We start from the raw sequence: 25,191 nt of genomic DNA on the forward strand, positions 1-25,191 counted from the left end.
AAATTCACTTATAATATGCACTAAACAAATGAACAACACGTTTAAATTATTTTTTTAGCGTTTGTTTTGTTTCTTACTGGTGAAAAAAATGAAATGAAAATACCAAATGAAAATAAAAAACAGTAAAAATACGATGATTAATTTGTCCAGGCAGCAGATTAAATTGAAAGATTCGTGAGATGAAGAAACAAAAGGTTGAACAAACCTCAGACTGGAAGTAGGGCGTATCGTCAAGTGCATCAAATTGTTTTATACTACTCCTACTACTACTATTGCTAATGCTGTTGTTGTTGGTGTTATATTTATTACTAGTGCTATATTTACTAAAACTATTATTATTACTATTATTATTTGTAGTAGTAGCAGCAGTTGAAGTAGCAGTAGAAGCGGAAGTAGTAGAAGAAGTGGTCTTTTCCATACTGCTCTTATTATCTTTGCTTTTTTTCCTCTTGTTGGAATTATCATGAGACCTTCCTGTGAAGCGAAAACATTGTTTACGTATCATTCCATGTTTAAACTTAGCATAAACTTTATGTTTGAGGTTAGCGTAAATTTTAGAATGAAAAAGTCCAACGAAAAACGACAAAAAAAATTTGGATAATATTTATGATCATGTTTAAAATAATTTGCAGTAATAAACCTCACAGCGGAATTAAACGTCTTATAAAAAAAATTGAATATGATATATATGGTGTAAATGTATATATACCAAAAAAAATATAAAATCCTTTTTTTACGATGAATCCATAAATAAGTTGATTTAAAAGTAATAAAATTTTGTCAGTATATGAAATAAAATACTCTAAGAACCAATTTTAGAATCCGAAATAATTTATATACTAATATTTTATTTTTTCAACGCAAGCATGCATTCGTATAGATAAATGAACACGTCTAAATAAGTTTTTAAACAAACCTTCTACTAAATCTCCAGTAATTTTCTTATTTTCTGAATGAATCTGGATAAATATAAATAAGAAACCATATTCCAAAATTAATTGTAACATCAAAAAAATGTAAAAAGGCTGATGCTTGCATATGAAGGAGCGTTTAAAAAAGCATCATCCAATCATGTTCTCAATTATAACAAACGTGTTAGGCTAAATAAAGTCAGCAATGATTCAAGATTGTACAGCAAATAATAATTATTTCTAAGAGAATTTACAAATTCTCAAGCACATTCCACTAAGGAGCTAAATGAAGAAGATAATTATTTTCAACAAGACATTGTTGGAAGATTGACCTTATCACGAACTGTGTAAACAATTTCATCTTCTGAATCATCATCCTCTTCTAGCTCTATTTTTGAAACTGGAATTTCGAAATATAAAAAAATTAAATCAGTGAAATAAAAGCTGCAACATTCAACAAATAAGATGAGATTAACAAAAAGATAACCATCACTTGAAAAAAAAAACCGCCAAAGCACCATCAACAAACAAACCATTAAACAAACCAGTCCTATATTTTTCATCACCAATATTAAAATTTATGAACCAAACTGATGCTTTATTACCATAAAAAGTGATCAGTTTAAAAAATTGACCTGGTTTTTGTTTGTCTTCTTGTGTAACTTGCCGGCTGGGATGTGGTAACAACTTCCACTTTGTAAATGAAGCCTAATGGAGAAAAATTTCGCGATACAAATTTGTAACAGGACAAATCAGATGAACTCGTCAAAAATAGTTTGGCATCAGCAAGCAGTTCAAAATCAATCTAAATTATTTAAAATAGTATCATCAAAACGTAAGTTAAGCATATGTTGAATGGACAAGAAAATTAGATGCGTCATGTAGAGGATGGCTTTACATGTGAAAATTAATTCATAAGTATCCAGATCCACATGCATACATTATGTACACATGTTCAACTTCAAAAAGCATTTGCATAATATTATATCATTTACGGTCCAAACTCTACAAATACAATGAACAATTGAAATTATTTCAAGTGTTGTTAAACTGACCAATGCCTTTTTGTCCACTAAATATTCGGGAAGGTACTGTCGAAAATTATTTTATTTCTACATGTTAGTATTTACTAAAATTTTTATAATATTTGAAGATGAGATCAAAATGAAAAAATTATTACAACTAATTCACTCACTCCCTCACTCACTCACTCACTTACTGGAGCGTACGGACTGAAGATTTTGCTACGGATCATCTCTACTTTCATCACTTTGGCCGATTTTGCCTTTTGTGGCATCCCATTGTTTAGCTGCAGTGTCACGTGTTATTCATTAATTTATAACCTCCTCTTAACTTATTATTTAAAATATATAGCGCTATGATTTCTAGAAAAACTTTGTCAATATTGTTTAGTTGTTTAATTGTCAGGTTGGTTCAGTGCAATTGCGTTAAATTTAGATGATTTGAATACTAATTTATGTATTTATATTTAAATACTATTTGTAAAAATCTAAGAAGGATATATAACAAAGATTCGTAAATTATTTCTCGTTGCACGTCTCGTCATAAACCAATTTTTCTAATATCTACTAGCTACAAATTTGTTCAGCTTCTGTTAGCGCTGGGAATTGAACAAATTTTCTATACAGGTTCCACAAAAGGGAACTTTTCGCACCTAGGTTCCACACAAAAAACAATAAAACCATGGAAACGGAGGAGGTAAAAAAATGGTAAACTGGTGGACAGGAGTTAACAGGTGCAGTGAAAACAACTAAAACTGAAAAAAAAACTGCTTACACAGATGACATTGAAAAATGCAGACTGCTGATTCTTTTCAGTTTGACTAGTGACAATATTTTTCATCGGGAGTTCTATCATCTGACCACCATCAATATTATTATTCTTATTGTTGTTGTCATCATCATCACATTCTTCAAGTTCTTCTTCCTCGTCATCAGCGTATAAGCCATTCAGTATTTTTGATTCATACTTAGTGATAAAGAGGTTAAAGTTGCTAGGATGGTCCATTTTATTTGGTCCAAATGTTCTTTTGCTGGCGTTCGTGTCATCCAATGTTGAAGAATCCATTGCTGTCGTACTTGTAAGCTGGCGAGTTTTTATTTTAATATTTAAATTAAAATTTGGGACTTTATTTTCAAGAAAATTTTATAATGTCTCACTAATAATATACCAACAACAAAAAATCTTCAAATAGTTTTCTCAGCTTAAGAAAGTTAATTTTAAAATAATTTTTAACAAATTACAAAAAAAAAATAATTTGTTACTTTTTCATAAAATTGTACAATTGACACATAAATAGTTTTCCCAGTTTAAGAAAGTTGATTTCAAAATAATTTCAAAAAATTACAAATAAAAACAACTCAAAGAATTGGACTAACAAAATAGCTGTCAGGTAACTCAAGAACATTTCTGAGGATTCTATGAATGTCAGCTAATTCCTTCTTCACAAAGGTGGGCAGGGGTTTGCAGCAGGCCAGTATTCCTTCAGGTTCTCTAAAGTTTAAATGTCAAAGTTCAAATGTCAAAGTCGGGTCGTCAAAATGATAAACTATGTGCCCATTACTATGACGAGTAACCATATAATTCACCCACGCTCACTCATTGAAAATTACTTTAAACGAAAGTTAAGATTGAGAACGTAACTTATAAAAAGCAATTAAAAGCAGGGATTGCAGAAAAGGACATTGCTAGTATAAACACGAGAAATCAATGTAAAAGTCATGCAAATCTAGTTTTAAAAAAAATAACATGGTTTAAAGCAGCTTAAAACAATCAACAAAACTATGCATATCAATTTTTAAAAAATATTTAAATGAAGATAATAAATAGAGCATTAATAAGTTGGATATCTATACAGGGATGATAAAAGATATGTAGATGATGTGTTTGTGGCGGAAAAACGGAAATAACGACGCTGATGAGGTAGATGATGAAATGTGACAGTTACAGACATGAAGGAGGGTGACAGTTAGTAACACGACATACCTTGGCAGGTGCTCAGCCAGCTGAAACATCATCTGGTTTGGAAGGATGAACCTGATGTTGTTGAGTCGCTATTATAAGTTGCTGCACCATTTAAACAACAAAATAACAACAGGATAAGCAGACAACCATCAATCAATTAATGAGCGCTGATTTTAATCGTAAAAACTGAAAAAATTAAACTTAAGAGAAAAAAACTGAAATCATAATCAATTTAATAAAAAAATTTTCATTAATGACGTGAAAGAATTTTAAACAGTATCACTTCTGAAAATGTACAGAATAAACATTAACAGCGACACACGACCACCAACGACAAGACACCACAAGCAGCGAGGCAACAGCAGCAGCAACAACATCCACAGAAATACAAACCCAGTACTCTCGTCTTCGAGACGAGCAATTTTATCTCTCCAGGCAAACAGCTGCTTCAGTGCTTCCATCTGCCGGTCATTGAGGTGATGCTTGGTAGATGAAGACCTTGCCTTCAGAGCCATGTACATATCTCTATGGCTGGTTTCAGTTGTACGTGGTTTCTGATATTTCTGGTGAATTTGTAATTAAATGTTAATAAAATAGAAGAATTTAGTTTTACATGTAAATTGTAAATACAAAAAAGTAGTAAGTTTCAAAGTAAAGTTATACGACATTCAATCTTATAAAAATAACTGGCTATACTCCCCGAAATTACATAATAATAAAAACGTCATCAATCATTTTTACATCAACTTAAACATGCAACAAACAAAACTTTATGAAGCAATTAATTAGAAAAAAAAAATCTTCATTCAAAGACCTTCTTGCAGAGGTTGTTGCTGTTGGCAAATGCACTCGTCAGGAGAACGTCAGTGTAGTTGCTCTTGTGAAGCAAATCATTCCTCATGCAGTCGTACATGTAGAGCAGGTAGTGCGTGTCCTCCCTAGCGTACTTTATCAATTCAGCCGGTAATGGCCTGCCCAAGAGTAACGTCTTTTACATTAAGACATCAATATAAATGAACTTTTATAAAATCGCGTAAAATTATTATATAACCATATATGTAAATAAGCCAAAAAATGAAGACCTGATCCTCCAATCAGCAAGTTGATATTGTTTATCGGCCTTGACATTGCAGTAATGTTGAAGGGCATATGCAAATGAGAAGTAGGGCAATCCGAGAATCCTGGAGGCCTGTCCAGTGTCAAACATTCCAACTAGGTACACTCCGAAGTCTTTCTGCAGCCAGACCACATCCATATCTGCACCGTGCAAAACCTGCTTGGCATTTTGTGAAATAAAAATATGGAGTTGAAAACTTAGTAAAACGATCTCAATTAAAATTGTTTGAATAAAAGGTGAAAAAGAGAAAAATTTTTATTTTAAATTTTACTAGAAAATTAACCTTAATGATATTAGGGTTTGTAAAAACGCAGTTGATCTTATGTATGCAGTGCCTCAACGCCAACGTATCTACAATGATGTCTTCATCTCTGGTCGAGAGCTGCATGAGACATGTGAAGCCCTGGAAACTTCTGAAGGAATGGTGCTGCCAGGTAGTAGAGGAATATGATAAATTTTATAAATTATAAAAGGATATATTGAAAAATCAATGAATTAATTGTTTAATTTAAACTACAACTAAAATAAAAACTAAACAAATAAATCATCATTGAATCAACATTGTTATTACTATACCAAACATTTGTGGATAGCACCAAAACTTTCTAATCAACACCAACCTCCAAATCAACTGCTATTTCAGTCACTGACTTCAACTTTTCAATTAATTCATCAAACTTTTCCTCCGTGTCGACGTACGTGAATGGTGTCGTCTCTACACCTTTTGGAACCTTTGGGCAGTTTGTGAACAGTTTAATTTAATAATTGAATATTTAACAAGTTTGAATCATGTGCACATCAAAAGAATTTTCTGCTACAACAATTTACAAACTTCAACATAAATAAACATAAAAACAGGTAATGTATTTAAATAAAATGCAATTAACTGGAATAATTCAATTCATTTTTTCAATTTGCAATAATAAAAATTAATCATTCACATAAATCATTTCCACAAAGCAGAAAGCATAAAATGTTTGACTGACATTCAGGCAGCAAAATATTAGTTTTAAGAACATACAAAGGATGAAAAAATGATTGAGGTGAAGAAGAGTCAGTTAGTCACCTGAGTGATTACTTTTTCAAGGAGTTGCTGCGCTGGTCGAAACAGATCAAGTTCATATTGATATGGATGTGGATACTCAAGGCTTTATTACAAATTTTATTTTCGATTTAAAAATTTATTAAAAAAATTATTAAATTTTTAAACAACATTTGTTAAATTTTAATATTATATAATTAGTAAAAATATAAAAATGAAATGAATCTTTCTAAAAAAAATATGTAACATCTAACTTGAGATCATCAATATCCTCTGTACTGGCTTCCAATTTCAAGCTTTCTGAAAAATTATCAGATGTGAAAATATAATAAAAAAATGGTATTAAATGAATATAAGTGAATAAAAATAAATAAATATAGAAATAACGCAAAACTAATAATTAAAAAGAAGAGATTAAAGAATAGAGAGAAAGAGACCTCCAAGTGGAATCATGGCATTCGGCTTCTCAGTAATTTTTGGCAGGAAAGGACTGTTCGAGTTGTCAATTTTGTCTTTGAATTTATCCTGAGACCTCGTGACAACTTTGCTCGTCATCAGGGTGTAATTTGACACCTAAGATGTTATTAAAAATGTTCATTCAGGTAGAAATTATTATTGTTCAACTCTGTTGGATGATGCTATTAATGAAAATGTCAATAAAAGCTTGATAAAATAGTCAAAGTATAAATATATAATGCATCAGCATTTTCAAACACACACTGAAACTTGAGTACAAACGTACTAAATGCACTGACAAATATAAGTTCAGATGTACTAAAAACACATAATGATATACAAATCAATAATCATACATACTCAATACATATACACACGCATACAAATTACAATATACACATACAGATGTTTTGTTGAAAGAAGCATTGTGTGGTTTTTCAGCCACTGGTGAAGATGACATCAACATAGAAGATGACGACGACGATGATGATGGTGTGGGGACCGAAGATGTCAAACACAAGTTGCTCAGTCTGGATGACACAATCAGTGATGCAGCCTTCTTAGGGTTGGAAGCGTCATCGAGGTTTGTGCCCTGTTTACAAATTAGGAATACAATAAGAAATTTTAATAATAAAGATGCTTAATACATGAAACTTTTAATATTATAAATGTTTAATGATAAAAATGCTAATCAATTAAATTAATCAAAATTTTTTAAAACAATAATACTTTCATTTTTCTCATATATTTATACCTTAATAAAAATATTTTCATCAATGAAAAGAGAAGAAAATGAAAAAAAAAGATATATCTAACTATTCTATCCATCAGCTGATCACAAGCATCCGTCAGGAGGTCGTATCTCTCTTCAACATCCAGCAATTCTGAAGAAATATCGGTCTTCAAGTTGTGCTTCGACAGAATAAGCTGGATGCTTTTGTCAAAAAAATTATAATAGTTCTAAAAACTTTTTCAAATAGTGTAACAAAAACAATAATTCATTTAACAGAAGCAACATCGATAAGTTAAGCCCTCCTTGTGGTGTTGGTGGTAGGCACAACTTAATTATTTCCATTTTAACTTACAGGTTCAGGATCCTCTTGCCGTGGTGATTGGTCAGATGCGTGAACTCATCGTAACTGGTCCAGCACTCAAAATCACTGCCACTGACGGGCAAACTGTCGACGTGCTTTCGTGATTCTGTTACTGCTTTGAAAACTGTCTGCAATCATTAATAAAAAATAATTTTTAAATAACTTATCAAATATCTTATCAAATATTTAGAATATCTTATCAATTTATAATATCCTATCAAAAAGACGACAGTATTAATAACCAATATTTTATAAAATGTATTTTTTGTATAGTAATTTAACTGAAGCATTATACTAAAATTTACGCACACAAACTCTTCATCCTCATCATGTTAAAATACTACTACTACCAAGTCTATTATATATTATTAGTAACCCAAACTTCGGGCAAGTAAAAAAATTCCTACAGTTTCTACTTGTCAGATCTACTAGACCAGAAGCAAAAACCAATGCAAATGTTAGTGCATAACTGCATAGCATAGCACATATAGCTAGCATAACAATAGCTACTTATGACTCTCAAATGCAGAATGATCATATATTAAAAACATGAAAATTCACGTAACTGTGAGTTATATTATAAATAAATATTTAAAAAATACAAATCAAATAGTAATCAATGTTAGTTTGTAAGTCTTCATCATGAGTTAATATTTGATTTGCTACTGTTCTATGCTATGAAATGACATGACGTGATGATTGGCTTCAAATTCAAAAAGATCCTCACCTATCATTATCATTGATTAATTGAAATGATTGAAAAATAAAATTATTAAAAAATTTCAAAGTTAAAACTTAAAACTAAAAGAAACATTTCTATCATAATATGATAATCATATCATGCCTTCACTTTTCTTTTTACTGGATCAAAACAAAATTTATCGTTTAATTATTTTGGCAAAATCCTAGGACAGTGCCTACAATGTAATTGAAAATTATAAATGCGGGAGATATGTATGAAAAAGAGTGCACATAAACAACGACCAATGAGATAACTAGAAAAGTGAACGCAACACAGCTGTAACTTAATGAATGAACAAAAATACGGAGCTATCGAAGTGTTAATGTCACGAATATAAAATATCAATTAATCTATTGCAGGCAGCAATATAAACTAGTATTTATATAAATTAAATTTTTGGACAAAAAGATTGTATACATTTTATTCTCTTTTACCATCTCAAAATTTGTATTTTTTTACATTAAATAATATCAAACAAATGTACTAATAAAAATAATTATAAAAAACTGAAATTAAGAAAAAAGAAAAATTAAGGTATCATAGTCCCTAGCATATGTTGCATTTCCGTCTAACATGTACAATGATATTTCCAAAAGGCAACTTACCAAATTTTTCTCTCCACATAAATTCAGCTAAATATGTAACCTTCAAGTCTTTGGATGTCCCATACATATATTTAAATGTACGCTTCAATCTGGCCCACATCGATTCGATATTTTGTGTGTGTGCACCCGTTACTGGATCAACAAAATTTACACTGTGATTCACTGTGATGTGAGTATAACCCAAGTTGTTCAACTGACTGTATGCACGCCACTCATCAGAGACTATTGTTATCCCAGGAGCAATCCATTTTTGAATGAGAGGGATTAGAGTTTGTGAGTCTCGTGCCTGTACCTCCTCTGCAAAACATATTCTTGTCCCTCGCTGTATTCCTCCAAACACCCATCCATCTTTATATCTGTTGTTTCTTCCCCTATAATATTTTGCCTTCAGAATATTAGTTTCATCTATTTCTACAATTGTTCCGGGACCCCCAATCTGTACAAAATTATCAATACAACGGTCTATACAAACGTCCCGGCAAAAATTGTACCAGTCCACGACAGTATTTTTATTTATGCCAACCTCCCTTGTTGTCAAATATACAGGCATTTTCCATGCCCAACAATAAAGAATTTGTATCGTTTTTGACATCCCTAATTTACTATTTTTAAAAAATGAATCCTTTTGAATACTTGTCTTCATTTGACAATTTTTTTTGGACATCGCCAAATGACTTGGTCAACTTTATTAACTAAATGAATAACCTCTTACATTTCTTCCCCGCAGTTTTTGCAAAACATTTCCCGATGCAACAGTCCATTAAACCTTAACCACTGCCTAGTTATTCTACGATTTCTAGTGAGACGATATAGCTTGTTAAAATTTAAACAATTTAATATTATTGCCTGATTCATTTTACAATAAATCGTCTTTTTCAAAAAAGGAACTACGACGCGCGAAAAAAGATGTTTCATTTTGGGCATATTCGAACAGCTATGGCACGCGTAAATCATAACCACTTCAAAATAATAAAAATTGTTTCTGCGGCATTTTTACTAGATTAATGAAAAAAAATGTACTAATAACAAATCAGCATTGTCCTAGGATTTTGCCAAAATTTTATTTGTTAATTATTTGGTATTTTCATTATTCCATTTCATTTCAATTTTTAATTATTTGATGATATAAATGGCCAATAAGATTTTTTTTTTCCATTTTTACTATTTTAATAAAAATTATTTATTTCATTTTATTATTTTAATATAAATAATTTAAAATAATAAAATTTGACAGTTCCGTATTTTTTTAAATTTCTTACATTATGTTTCTACATTGTGCTCACAATCTCATTGGTCATTGTTTATGTGCACTCTTTTTTTATACATATCTCCCGCATTTATAATGTGTTTTCAATTGCATGGTAGGCACTGTCCTAGGATTTTGCCATTATTTTTTTTGATAAATTTATCTTTTAATAAACAATCCTGTCACTAATCAGCACACATCATCCTAAACCCTCCTAACAGAAACCAGTCATAAATCAACGTGATACTGGAGGCGATAATACAAAAAATTTAAATTAAAAACAAACCTGTGAAAAATCTTCCACAGACAAAACTGCATCGTTCGTATCCATCATAAATCAACTTAAATAAAAAAACTTTTAAATCTATTTGCAAAAATGAAATGCGATAAAAAGTTAGAACGACACAAATTTATTATATTCAGCACATTGTATCAACAATAGATATAAAAACATAAACATCTAAAGGGCTAATTTTATTAAAAATGTGAATTTCATTAAGCGAGTTATTCCGAGAGATCACCTCACGAACTTTTAACAATTTTGCTCAATTTAAAATAATTTTATGTTGTTTTTTGATTTTTTTTTTGTTAAACGTAAAAAATAGAAATATTTTATTTTGCCCGTATTCGAGTTATGGATATTTAAATAAACTCTAAATGATTATTCATGCTGCGACTGTTGGGATGAATTTTAAAAATTCACCGTTTGTATTGAAAACATTCACGGAATTTCTAATAAATATCAACTTAGAGAGAATTCTTTAAAAGTACGAGACAGCCGAACTAAAATTATTTTGCAAAACCACTTCAATCCTTACTTTACAAGTAAATAAGGATTGTAAATCTTCTTAAATTATTGTTCATTTTTTTCATTAATATCATTTATGATTTATAATATTGGTGTGTGTGTGCGTCTGTATTTGTGTGTATTTTAAAGTATTTTTAATTAAACTTGGCTTCATTTTTGTGTTCACTGCATATTCCACAAAATCTAAACTTAATTTATGTTAAATTATAATTTTGTTAAACCATACAATAGATAGTATTGATTGAGTACTTTTGTCTGCAAATATATAGATATGTCTCAAACAAAATAAAATATTTTTAATAAAGATTAATTGCACAATCAATCCTCAAATCTAATGCTGATGGGGTTTAGTAGAGTTGTAATTTTATGATGTATCAGTCTGTTTCAAGCTATGATCCGTCTACATTGGTAACTTAATCACTTTTCATTACAAGTCTTTTTTCAATATATTATATAACAATAAATAACTTAAACAATTTTTTAAATAAACAGAATTTTACATGTCAATACAATAATTTGAGATACAGTTCAAATACTCCACAAACATCTTATAGTAGATTTCCAACATCACAAATGCTAACTTATGTATGTAATGTGTTTTTTTTTATTTTGATGGTTAGTAAACATTTGTTTCTTTCTTATTTTTATGTACATAGTATCCTAATTTGAATCAAAATACTGCTCTTTGTCAAACATCTCTGCCATATTCACAACATGGGACAAATTCTGACAATTATTCTCAAAGAAATCTTCAGTACAGGCACGTCAGCATGCATGATGGTTGGAACATTAAAAATTTTTTATATTTAAAAAATGAAATAATTTTAATCAAAATGTTTACAGGTAATTCAAATGTGTGTTCTAATAATATACAAGCCCGCAAGTTTGTGCAAGCACGCCCTAAACACATTGTTAAAATAACCAATCCTGAGACAGGGGATAACATTTTTATCGAACTGGGGAAAGGAAAAAACACAAAAGTGTCAATTTTATCAGAAGCTGAGAGTGTGTCATCTGAGTTGAATGAAACGGAGGCTAAGGTGACATCTCATCATTCTTTGATAAATTTAAAAATCTGTATTTTGATATTGATGAATGTGAATGCACAGCACATCAATGTATTAGTACATTGAAATGTGATTGTGTACTTTCCACAAAATTCAAAATTGACATCCTAAGAATATGAATCGATGCCTGTAGAAGTTTATAATTATAAACTATCCACTAAGTGTGTTTTTTTTTTTAAATTAAAAGAGAAACACTCCAAAAAAATTATGAAAATATTTAACATATGTAACCCTCAACCAAATTTCAAGTTAGCTCTTTTGAATGATTGTTTGTCAGATAGCCTATCAGGTTCTAAGATTTTTATCATCAAAATTTATACCAATCTTGAATAAAAGTATTGTTAATAAATTAATAAATGATATTTATTTGAAAAAAATTAATGACAGGGTGAAAACTTAACCAGTGCAGTAAGTTCCACGGTGGCAGGTGATTCAACTACTCTTCTGCCACTAACCTCCAATTCACATTCAACTTCTGACAATCTTCATCATCAATCCAAAGTTGCACTTGTCAACAATGAAAGCACTCCAGTGCAGTCCTGCAACTTAAGCCTCACAATTGATCATTCCAATGTACCTTCATTCTCCCCAACAAGTTTAGCAGTATCTATGGCAAATTTGACAATCCAGGAAAGCAACTCTCACCTGACAGATGCCAATAGTGCTAAACCGGTAGTAGTGAAGAAGAATGTTGCATTTCAAAGCCCTCCTCCTAGCATTCATACATTTCAAAATTCTGAACACCTGGGTTCAACAGTAGTGCACAAAAATCAGTTCCACGTACCTGGAAATGGAAATTTCATAGCTTCTGGTCGAACTTCAATTAAAGGTTATGAATATAACAGAAGTTCTTATAGATCACCACAGACGTATGCTTCACCACAGCCACAGGTAAATTGTGTAAGGTTCAACGCATTTACGGAACACACACTACTACCTCAACACTATGGAGATCAATCGTCCAGTTGCTACTACTCCCCCACCAGTCCAAACGGCATTCCACATCAGTTTTACCAATCTTACCCCTATTACTCAATCAACAACATTGTCAATTCCATTTCACCTGTTAAACAAAAAATTAAAAAATTGTCTGAACTTTCCTCTAGCAAAATAGTTCAAAGCACTAGCCAGAGCAATGGCAGTGGTTCAAACAGTTCTGAAGAATTATCCTTAGGGTATGATGAAAATACAACACAGCCATCTTCAGATGGCAAAAATAGTCTGAATGAAATACTTGATGAATCAAAACTGGAATGCCAGGTGTCTAATTTCGGCGGTAATGCTCAAAAGAATGGTGAATGTGAAAATCAGAAATTACTAAAAACCATCCACAACAAGAATAATTTATCTATGAAGTTTGAAATAAGTATAGCTGACAATAATGAAAGTACTAACAATGAAAGCTCAGCAGAAGGTACCAGCAAGATGAAGGAGGAGACTTGCGAAGTTACAACTAGCAAGGATATTAATAAGGATGGTTCTCTGGATCCGAATGCTAAATCATTTGTCTTCTCCGGCAATCTCTCCAGCAAAGCTTTCTTCTTTGAAGGCGAGGTAGTTGGAGAAGCCTGCGTCCAGAAAGCCAGATTACTTCCGCCGTTCAGTAGGGATTTGTTTCCGCTGGATGGAGATAAAGCTCGCAACATTGGTTAGACGTTTCAAAAGTTTATTTAATTCTAGTGTTTCATTTCATTTCTATAACTCAATAACTGCATACTACTGTACGATAAACATTGATGAAGAGCAGCGGTGGCATTGCAACGCCGCGAATTATGCTAATGATAAAGTAAAGTGTGTATACTGTACCGTTTGAAGTGCCTACACGTTGTTGTTTGGATTAACTACAAACTACACACATGGTACATATAACTGCTTAAACGTATATACTTACATATGATGATGCCCGTATTGCATGCATCCTATACTTCATAACCTAATGTATATAATATTTATATTTGTACAAAAAGTTTTCCGCATAAGCTGTGAGCTTCTCTTAATATATGCATATGTATGTATAAATATATATGTACACTTAATATAAATAAAATGTAAAACTCATCTAAATGTTTTTGGAAAGGCTTGCTTTGTGTATTTCACGCCAATTTCGTTTTTAAGTTTCTGTTGATATGATGTTTTTGCGGTTTGAAAGTGCATAAATGATACCCATCATATAATAATGAGAATCAGTTGACTCACCTTCATGGAGTTCTCATCTATTCCGCTGTTTTCGTTTTCAAAATTTCGAATCTGAGTCCTATTTATAAAATAAAACGATTCAGCTGAGGTTGCGTGATTTAGAATTTTTGTTTGGTTAAAAAAAAATCAAGTTACAATTTTTCACTAATTTAATAATAATTATCTAATTCTGTAAAAGTAAAATATGACCCCTGGGACAGTTTAACAGCTGATCCTTAAGTTCACCAGCATTTGCAAAAAAAAGTGCAAAAGTTTTGAGTACTTTCGGGAAAGATTGTTATTGTGAAAACTCGTCCTTAACTTAAGGAAGTATCTGAGGGAAGAAGGCGAATATGTTGCAGTCCAGAGAAAATTTAAACTCGTCTGACAACAATTTAAATACTATCCACTTGACATCATCTTCTTCAAACAAATCTAAAAAGCACAAACGCCGACCGAGCAGACGACGGAGCAACACGCCCAGTTGTAATTCATCTAACACTTGTGAATCAGAGAACGCTAGGAGTCATTCAAAACTTTGGTCTAGAGGATCAAGTACTTCTTTATTTACATCTAGTCATGATAATCCCACTAGAAGACCTAGTGTTCCAGCTCTGCATTCTTCATCTAGCTCTAATAACGTTCGCTGTCACCGCCCCCCACTACCACCAGAAAATGGTAATGCACACACGACTGATTGGTTAAGTTTAATTTAACGAATTGCAAATAGTGCAGATTTTTTAAAAATTTGTTGATCTATTTTCAAACTATCTGAAATGCAACTAATTTTTGCCTTATAGTAGTTTATTTTTTAAATTATGAAAGGTCATGATAATAGAAGATTTGGAAGTAGAAGTTCAAATGTTAATCTTGAAGATGAAGGAATGCTACGGTGGTGTGAGAAGGTTGTGCACAATTATTTGGAAAATTTAATTGAATGTTAAATTATATTCTTCTTATATTCTAAAGAGAGAACAAAGTAGTCAGAAGTTGAAGATGTCTAGATCAGAGTCAGAAGGAGGTAACCTGGAAAAAGTATCTGGTTCCAATCATGTAATTCAAAGTACAAAAGATTCTGCTTCGGGAGAAAAAAAAGCAGATGAAAATAACAAGGGCATGCTAAAATTTTTATTTGTTTTAAATCTTTTTGCATTTTTTCAACATTATTTGTCTAGATGTAATTAATTTTCCTTTTAGATGGTAGGATTCAGTACAGCAGAGAGTTCTTGTTGAACTTACAATTTGAACCGGATAGTTTGAAAATACCAAAAGATCCAATCACATTTCCAGAGATAATTCATTCTGGGATGGTTAGTTTATTTCTCTACAGCACCATCTAATGTTTAGATTGCTGATTTTGTTTACCTTAATAATTATATTTACTGAATAGAAGCCAGGAAAACATCCAAACAACAGTCAGATGTCTGACAGTCAGCATCGTGCAATAAATAGCAGACAAATTGTGTTAGGAGATAGCAACAACAGCTTTACCAACCCATTGCTAGTTCAACCTATTTTCAACAACGGTCTCAACAATGTTGGAATGGGCTCTAAAAGTTCCAGCATGTCTCTACCGTCTATGAACCAGCAAAATAGTTTTGTATCCCCTAGATTTCCACACCCCAACCACCCTGCAATGATGATGATGATGGCTGGGCATCAGCAACAACAACTGAATCAACTGCAGCAACAAAGACAATTTTTGCAGCAGCAGCAACTACAACAGCAAAATGCATTGAATAATGGTCGTCAGTTGAAAGGCAAACCACTTCTGGGGCAGCAACAAGTTCTACAGCAGCCACAACAACAACAGCAGCAGCAATCTTTGCAACAATCTTCGCAACAACCTTTGCAGCAACAACAACAACCACAAAGGAGGGTTATTCAAATGTCTCTGGGTCAAAATGTGCAGCTGCATCAGTCTGAAAATGCATGGAAACCGATGATGCTAGCCAACAGGAAAGATGATCTTGGCCTCTCTGAAAACTGTAGCTCAGTCAGTTTTTCTTCTTTTTTTCTAAAACAATTCTTAAAAGATTATACAATCTGTATGGCTCAAGAATAATTTTTTCACCTATAAAAGTGTTTTGTTTGCTTCAGATTGGTTGCACCAGTTGATTTACTTTTCACAGGATTAATTTTGTCAATCCATCATTTATTATTGACCTTGTAGCCATTTTACCGTCAGGTATAAATATGAATTTGGCTTATTTCAGATTCTGGAAGTCTTCATTTGATAGCATTAAATTTATTACAGAATTTGTTTTTGATATTGTTATAAAATTAGCCATCACGGTAGTACACAGGCAGGCTTGAACATGCATACTTGAAATAACTACATAAGTGTCTAAGCCAGTAGTGGGTGCAAATAATATGCACTGGAATAAAAAATTTGTTGAAAGGGCCAAGTACACAAACAAGTAGAAAATAAATGAACTCCTGTCTAGAAATAGAAAGACTCATCAAACCTTGTTTGAGAAACCTAAAATCTTTCATTTTTCAAACTGGCAATTTTTCGCTAGTACTTAAACGTAAATGTTTCTTCTTTGGGACACGCTAAATTGAATGCTACACTAATGTTATGACCAGCTTGAAATGAAATGTGTGGCTGCCGGTAAACAGGGCATTAACTTTTAATATTTTTGCAATTAAAATTTTCTTGATGCATAAACAGAGTTGTGAAGTTTTTTTTAAACTGCTTAACAAAAATTCAAATAAAGGTACATTAAACATTTATTATAAGGTTAATTAGAATTAGAAATTTGTTCATCAACTGTATTACACACCTGAAATAATTATCTAAATGGTTATTTATTCTGAAATGTATAAATATATTATGATAGTTTTTCTCCTCTCCAGGATTTGTATCGCAAAGTTAGGAGCATCCTCAACAAATTAACTCCACAGAAGTTTGACACCCTCATTCAGCAAGTTCACGATCTCTCCATTGACACAGAGGAGAAACTAAAGGGATGTATCAAGCTTATCTTTGAGAAGGTTCACGCTAATGTGAACCATTAGCTTGATCCATTTTAAATCTCTTATAATAATTTATAATTATTGATCGGGGTAGTGTGGCTTGCTGTTGTGTGGTGTGGTGTTGTTCTCACCGTATGAAATCATGGGAAAACTGGGTAGACCCTTTATATTATTTTTTCATTGCTCCGTCATCAAAAAAGCCCGTTTTGAACAAATCCAAGCAAATTCGTTTAAAATTTTATTTCAAAATGTTTGACTTCTCTTAACTAAGAATGTCGACGACCTTTCTGTGATTAGTGATGGTTAGAAACAAAGCAAAAGATGCTTCAGTTTTAAAACTGTTTGAATGTTTATCTGTTATAAATGTTTCTCAAGTAATAAACATGAGTAAAATCTTAGCAGATTGTGGTGACAAAAAATAAATATTAACAAATGTTTTGCAGTTATGAGTGAAATGTTTTTCTATGAAATATGTACTACTTTTAATTTAAAACAGAATCTTTTTAAAACATGGCTGGCACTCCTTCTTCCTAATTATTTTTTAATTAAAAAACAATTGTCTAATTTAATGTTTCGTTACTTATAATTTAGGCCATTGGTGAGCCCAGTTATTCAATTGCTTATGCTCAAATGGCCAAGAGTCTCAACAACGTTCGTTTTTTTATTTGTTTGTCAATTCATTTATTACTTAATCAATTTATTTATTCATTGAATTGTAAATATTTATTTCCATGCTACTTTTTTTTCTAATTCCCTTTTGTTCCTGCCCTGAACGTTACAGCTGAGAGTGCATATGGATGAGCAACCGAGTGAGACGGTCACCTTCCGAAAGTTGTTACTGAATCAGTGCCAGAAGGAGTTTGAGAAGGATAAGTTGGAGGAGATTGACCTCGAGAAGATGACCTTGCAAATCGAACAATCAACCTCCGTTAGTAATTAATTATTCACCGCTAAAATCCGATGCTTTAGATTATCATCTAGATAATGTTTTAAATGATTGCTAGGTATAAGTTTACATTGATTTTATTTCATTAAAAAAAATACGATTGTCTGAAATTGAACAGGAGAAAGAGAAACTTCAGTTGACTGAAGCCAAGCAGCAGGCTGAGAATGTTGCAAAGAGGAGGTCCATTGGTAACATCAGGTTCATGCCACGGCTTAATTTACTCTCACTACAAATTCAACCTTGTTTATATGACCTTAAATGAATAATTTTTTGCTACAATATTTATGATTTAACAATTTTGGTGGAGATGATTTAAGAAATGCTAAGTTAAGCTAGGTCGTTTAACTAAAATAGATAAATAAACCAGTACATATTTTTACTTCCTGTATGATTTCGCTGTCCCAGATTTATAGGCGAATTATACAAGTTGAAGATGTTGACGGATAATATAATGTTTGAATGCATCAATCGACTCTTGAAGTACTCGAATGATGAGGACAACGTTGAATGCCTCTGTCGTCTGCTCATCACCATTGGATTCGACCTTGATAATGCTAATCCATTATCTAAGGTTAATAATTCTAACATTTATTTTTAATAAAGTTTAGCGCATGAATTTTTTGGTTTTGTGACGCGATTATATCAAATCAGTGTTGACAATGCTCGTCATTATAGCGAGGTAATTATTAAAAATGATTTATTCAAAACAGCAACGACTGAATCAGACGTTTGAAGAACTCAAGTCCATTTCATATTCAAAGAGCATTTCGTCAAGAATAAAGTTCATGATTCAAGATGTCCTAGAGCTGAGGGAGGTTAGATCTGGAATCCTCCGCTTAATTACTGTTATTGTGGTTGATAAGAAAATAATTATAGTAATTGTTATCTATGATAATAATAATGATGATGAGGTGATAATGGAAACTTGTTTCATTTGAAATAACAGCCAATATAATTGATTAATCAGTTGTGATGACGTGATTGTCAATGGCTAGCCGTATATTTGATTGATTTTGAAATGATAATTTTCACCTAACAATAACTCTATACAAACAATGCAATTGCTGAGCAGAATGATTGGGTGCCGAGACGAGAGGACACCCAGCCAAAGTTGATCGAGCAGATTCACAAAGAAGCAGAACTCGAAGAGATGCAACGCAAACAACATCTCCACCATCCTAATGTACCGTCACTGCAACAACTTCATCATCATCCTCACCATCACCACCACCAACAACAGCAACAACATCCCTTTTACCATCCTCAACAACCGCACAGCAGCAAACATTCTCTGCCACACGAGATCCAGAGGTCGCTGTCTTCATCGACAGCCAGTGAACATGGGATGTTGCAACAGCAAATATTCAACAACACTTCTGGCAACAACCAACAACCTCAACAACAATACCACGGACGAGGAAGCATCGACAGATCCATAAAATCTAACCCTGATAAGTTTGGCTCTCTGGAAAGAATGAAAATTTTTGAGAACAGTAGTTTAATGTGCAACAGCAGCAGCAACAGTAGGACAAATGCATACGCAACACTCGGACCTGTTAGGAGAGGGTCTGCTAGGGCTCTTGTTGGCTGTGGAGCCAGTGAAGGTATGCATGTTCTTATGCCATGCTCTTCCAATTCACATGTCCTTTTTTTAACAATTGAAACGATTTTTAACAATTTTTTTCAACATTTTTTGCTCAAAAGGAAAATCTATGGACGGCATGAAGTCGTATCTGATGAGCAGATCAATGTGTGAGAATGGCTCCAGTGATTTGCATGATAGCAGTAGCACTAACAACAAATCACTTGTCAACAATAATTCAAACCTCCCACCATCATCAAATGCTTTCAGATCAAGGTTTGATGGCGTTGAATTTCGATTCTCTTATATTTCATGCATTGTTGATTGCTTATCAGTCGGAATATTGTAGGTGTTAATTAATTTAAACTTTTTGTTTGTGCTTTTACCCACTTGTAAAGAAAAATTTTCTGGTTTCTCGCCTTCATAATTGCATATAAAATTATTCTTTCAAAATTATTTTTAATTTGGCTTCAGCTTTGTACAGTGAATTAATTAATTGCTTGCCTACTGTGTCAGTAGTTAATTTTTGATTTCCCTTGTGAGATTGGAACGTGAATTGGAATTGAACATTGAACACGATTTATCATTCATCAAGCTCGGTTTATATTATTTAAAAATGCTTGTGTTGAAGTTTAGTGAAAAAACTTCAAATTGTTTTAGTTGTGAAAGTTGCATTGACAACACAATTAGGACATAATCATTAGCTATTTTTATGTTTATCTACTAGAAATTTGTCAATCTATCATTATCTTGTTATAATTAACCTAGCAAGTTAATTACTGAATGGTGCAAATGTGTCACTGGAATGAATTGACTTCAGGTCGTCAGCATCAGACATCTACGCCACTAGTGCTAACACAAGAAACCAACAGCAGTTGAAGCATCCAACCAGTTCATCATACGCTATCACTCCAAGGTCTCGTGTCGTTGATCCCAAATCATTTGAGAAGGATAAACACTCAGCCATTGAGGCAGCCAGGTAGGCTTCGGAGGGGTGATAAGTTTGTTGATACAGGTGTAAATAATGCTGTTATGGATCATGATGGGGAGGGGGTTACGCTAATCATACTATAAAGTTGTAGTAATGAAAACAAAATCAATTTGAACAATTTTATTTTTAACTAGTGAATGAATGTAGGATTTTTATTTAGTTGCGTTCAGTCGACGTGTTATTTAGCACATGACATCTGATCATATTTACAGGAATATATCATCTAGTCACTCCATGGATTCCTTCATGAATGCATCTATAGCCTCCGCACCGAACACCTTCACTACTTCCTCTTTTAACGGTGGCAAGCCGTTTTCCAGATCATCTCTTTCTTCTGCATCGTCGTCAGCCCTGCGACAGAACACTAAACCACCTCACCTGACGTCAGTCAGATCTGTTTCACTATCTCCGAGAGAGCTGGCCAACAAGCAGATGGAGACTGAGAAGAAATGCAAGTCACTGCTCGATGAGTACCTGGCTAATGATGATCTGCAGGTAGATTTCTGAACTGGATGTTGGACTTTTTTTCTTTTTATTTAAATGTTACTCTCTGGTTATTTGTAACTATTGTCATGAAGTATTTAAATTTTAACTGTAAATGATCTTAAAATAGTTTTATCAGAAATTTTAATTACCTATATTGCTTTCCATGTATGTCTGGATAAATTTAGATTTTATCGTTTATTCACTTAAAATTGAAGTTAAATATCCTGTTTGTTAGATGTTCCTAGAGATGTGCCCATGTGCAGTATTTTTCCATAGGCTTGATATCATCTTTATTATTCTGTTTGTTTAGATTTGACTTTTAGGAGATATATCTACAAATTGTTTTCCGCAGGAAGCCTGCTTTTGTTTCAAAGATATCAACAGTCATTGCAAAAGTGACAAGAGTCAGTCTGTGAAGCTGGTGTCGAGCATGGTGGAGAGGTCGTTGGAGAAGTCAGAGAGGGAAAGATCCAAAATACATATCCTGCTCTCCCATCTCATTCTAAAGAACCTTATATCACTTGATGTCTTTCTTGAAAGGTTTCAGTGGTTCTGCATATTTTTTTACTTTTTTCAAATTTAGAAATTATTAATTTATCAATTATAACTATATTTATTTGCTGTTACTCTTTCTTACATATAAAGTATAATTATTTGCTAATGCTTTGACTCTGATCAGCTTGTCTTCAGTGTTGAAGGAGGCAAATGACATTTCTGTGGACATTCCAAAAGTCTGGAACTACCTGGCGGAGCTGATATCAAAGGCACTTCTTAGTAGGGTCGTTACATTTGCCAGTCTCTCGAGTTTGTTCCAGCAAGTCAGCGATCGTGATAAGCAGGTGCTTCTCGTTCGATTGCTCGTCTCCAACATTGCCGATCACCTGGTTGGTCAATTCTCAATCTACTTTACTTTCTGTTGCCACATCTTCATTTTATTATTTTGTTTCATTTATTTATTGTTTACTATTATCTTGAAATGTATTTTAATGTGACAATTGTTTATTTAACATTTTGGCTATTTGTACAGTTGTTTTACTAATTGTACTTTTCATTATGTACATGAAGAAGATTATTTAAACATTTATTTATTTTCAGCTGGTGGATTTGAACCTGGTTGATCAGCCTCATCTCATGGCAGATCTCATCATTTTCCTCAGTAACTTGAATACCAATGGTTTGTTCTCCCATCTTTGTATATTGCGCTGCAAGCATTCACACTTATGAGAATTAGTTTCATTGATTTTCTTTAATTCGAAACATCATGCTTAATTCTCTATTTTCATATTATCAATAAAACTTCTGATTACATAATTTTTTCAATCAATCAAGTCTCCTCCGTATAACCATTACCAGGTAAGGGTGACAACAAAGCCGTGAACGAAGAGATGTTACTTATGCACTCAAGCCATCTCAAATCCTGCTTCCACGACAACCCGGATTTGGAATGGTTGGTCTTGGTCAATCTGAAAAGAGAAATTTTCACCATCGTTGATATGCCCCAAGGTTAAAATATATGAATCATCGAATGAGTGGAAGGATGAATGGATGAATGAATGAATGAATGAATGAGTGAATGAATGAATGAATGGATGCTCAATTTCCTCAGTCATCTATTTCTTGTCTAATTGTTATATAAAGTGAGCAAATTTTATTCTGTCTTTGAATTTGCGCAGATGACATCTTTCCATGGTTTTAAAGGTTCTAGATTTATAAGCCCTGGGTAGAGTTTATTTTTTAGTTGGTAACGTCTCGACTGATTAAGACGCTCATTCATATTGACTTTTTATTATCGATGTTTTTGTTGTTTTTTAATGATTTTTTCACCACATTGCAGCTTCAACGACGTTCAACTGCATACTGAATATACTGCAGAGCAAGGAAGTTATGTCGAAGGCTACAGTTGATAAGTGGGGAGGTGTCAAGTGCTAACAAAGCTCTTCATTCATTCATTCATTCATTCATCTGTTAATTTATTTATTTAATATTTAATTAATTAATTAATTATTTTATTACTTAGTTTTGTTGGCTTTTATAAGACTCAATTTTATGAATTGTTAGAATTGAGTAGAGTTTGTTTCACTGGCTGTAAAATATTCTCACCGTTGAAACAATCTGCTGTCTCTTGAGAGGATTTGTTATGAATTGCGAATGATGAATGATGATCTGTGTTTAGTTACGTGAAAGTTATATGTAGAGATGTGTTGTATATGACGATTCTATTCTAGATATTGTATTGGCTATTTTATACGTTTTGTCATTTTCGTTTAATTTAAATGATACTATTTTCTATGTAAGAAGGAGGTAATATTACGTTTTGATAGTCGGACAATTTGTCTCTTCTTTCTGTGTGCACCTGTTTTGTTGTCTCTGATAATTACATTTGTAATTTTTTCAACGATGCTTACCTATTTATTTATTTGTCTGTCTGTCTGTCTTTTGCGCATCGCATAGTAGTGTATGTGTGCGTGTCATGTTATGTTATGTTATGTTATGTGATGTGATAATCTTTGCAATGCTGTGCTACTAGTTGTTGCTTTAAGAGTTGTACATACGATTCGTTTTACATTTTATATCTGCGCTTTTCGTCCTTTTTGTACATTGAATATTCGTTTGTATTTTTAAATTATTTGTCTATTAATTTTTTATACTTTTTACAGTCGAGTTCTTATTGGCTAACTTTATATTTTTTATGTGAATTTGAATGTGAGTGGCCGTATTGAATATATTGAATGGCCATATTAATCGAATTGCTGGCACGCATACAGGAGATCTGTCCTCTGCATGTTTGCCCGCATGCCTGGCTGGCATGCATGTTTATAGATACTCTTAACTAAAGGGGAAAAGTATTTAAAAGTAAAAATTGTTCAAAAATTTTTTAAATTATAAAAGTTTTTCAGAGCTGAGTAAGAATAAATTTGTATTTCATAATTATCCTAAATTATTCAATTTATTCATACTCTTTTTCTTTATTGAGTCATTTATTACTTAAAAAGGTTAAAGAATTTTAATCTTTAAAAACTGCCTGCATACAATTCATGTATAAATATGTATATAAATAATGTTATATATATTACATATATATGTTATATAGATGAACTTTCATTGTACTGGTAAGATTTTTATACTAACTTATTTTATTTCACTTGCAACTGATTCACGCAGTTTCTCATTTTCATTCATCTTCCCATCTGCGTCTTTGCAGAGATCAATAAGGAAATTTCATCTTTCCATATTCATCCAAATCACCCGTTGGTAGATTTAACACTTTTTGCGTTTATAGTGACATAGTCTTCTTCACTGTTCAGCTAGCTGGCCTCTTTAAAAGGATCGGCTTTTAAAATTTGTAAATACTTGTTGTAGATCTGAAACTGAAATAAAACCTAAAAAGATGAATGGATGTCAAAGTTGGAGTTGTATCTGACCTTGAATTCGTACAATTTGTTTCTATTTTTTTAATTGCTGTTCATTTTTCAGAATTTTTATTACTTAAGTATTCTATTTAGTTCAACATCAGATTTATTTTATATTGTATGCATTTTTTATTGCAGTTTGTTAAGTGTTTTTATATCATTTGTTTTGTAAAATTTCAAAATACAATTAGTTGATTAATAAACTTGAAAACTTTTTTTTTGAGTGTTTATTCGACGTTATTAAGTATTAAAGCAAGGAATGTTAAAATTGCATAAATGTCAATTTTGAGTTATTTAATGTTCATGAATCGAAAATATTTCGGTTAAAAGGCACATAATTCCTGTAATGCAAGTTAAGCATGAAAAATATCCATTGAAAAGAGGAGTAAAATCACCCATACCAGAAATATATAATATGTAATAAAATCTTCAACCTCATATGGAATATAAGTTTTTGAATAAATGAAAAACATTTTTGAAGCAGTAAAACAAAATATTTTTTGATGTTTGTAGCATGTTAAATGTCGGGTAACAATTTGCATAGAGTCG

General features: G+C 32.2%; 2 protein-coding genes across 2 annotated transcripts; one reads left to right on the forward strand and one right to left on the reverse strand.

Moving 5' to 3' along the window:
• Nucleotides 1-3,292: 3,292 nt before the first annotated feature.
• On the reverse strand, nucleotides 3,293-10,535 carry HELRODRAFT_112893 (hypothetical protein; the record flags this gene model as incomplete). Its single annotated transcript, XM_009022583.1, has 14 exons — nucleotides 3,293-3,425; nucleotides 3,918-3,968; nucleotides 4,290-4,459; nucleotides 4,711-4,867; nucleotides 4,979-5,169; nucleotides 5,297-5,440; nucleotides 5,634-5,744; nucleotides 6,080-6,161; nucleotides 6,310-6,355; nucleotides 6,493-6,628; nucleotides 6,915-7,103; nucleotides 7,328-7,445; nucleotides 7,597-7,733; nucleotides 10,485-10,535. 14 exons carry the CDS (start codon nucleotides 10,530-10,532, stop codon nucleotides 3,293-3,295), a joined length of 1,713 nt encoding a protein of 570 aa, XP_009020831.1.
• A 6,569-nt stretch (nucleotides 10,536-17,104) lies between these two features.
• HELRODRAFT_134242 (hypothetical protein) lies at nucleotides 17,105-19,311 on the forward strand (the record flags this gene model as incomplete). Its single annotated transcript, XM_009022584.1, has 7 exons — nucleotides 17,105-17,245; nucleotides 17,819-17,878; nucleotides 18,009-18,155; nucleotides 18,292-18,371; nucleotides 18,579-18,744; nucleotides 18,884-18,988; nucleotides 19,246-19,311. Coding segments are annotated over 7 exons (765 nt in total), but the record flags the coding sequence as incomplete, so codon positions are not given.
• Between the last annotated feature and the right edge of the window lie 5,880 nt (nucleotides 19,312-25,191).

Source organism: Helobdella robusta (assembly GCF_000326865.2).
Source record: "Helobdella robusta unplaced genomic scaffold HELROscaffold_32, whole genome shotgun sequence".
NCBI classification, from domain to species: Eukaryota; Metazoa; Annelida; class Clitellata; order Rhynchobdellida; family Glossiphoniidae; genus Helobdella; species Helobdella robusta.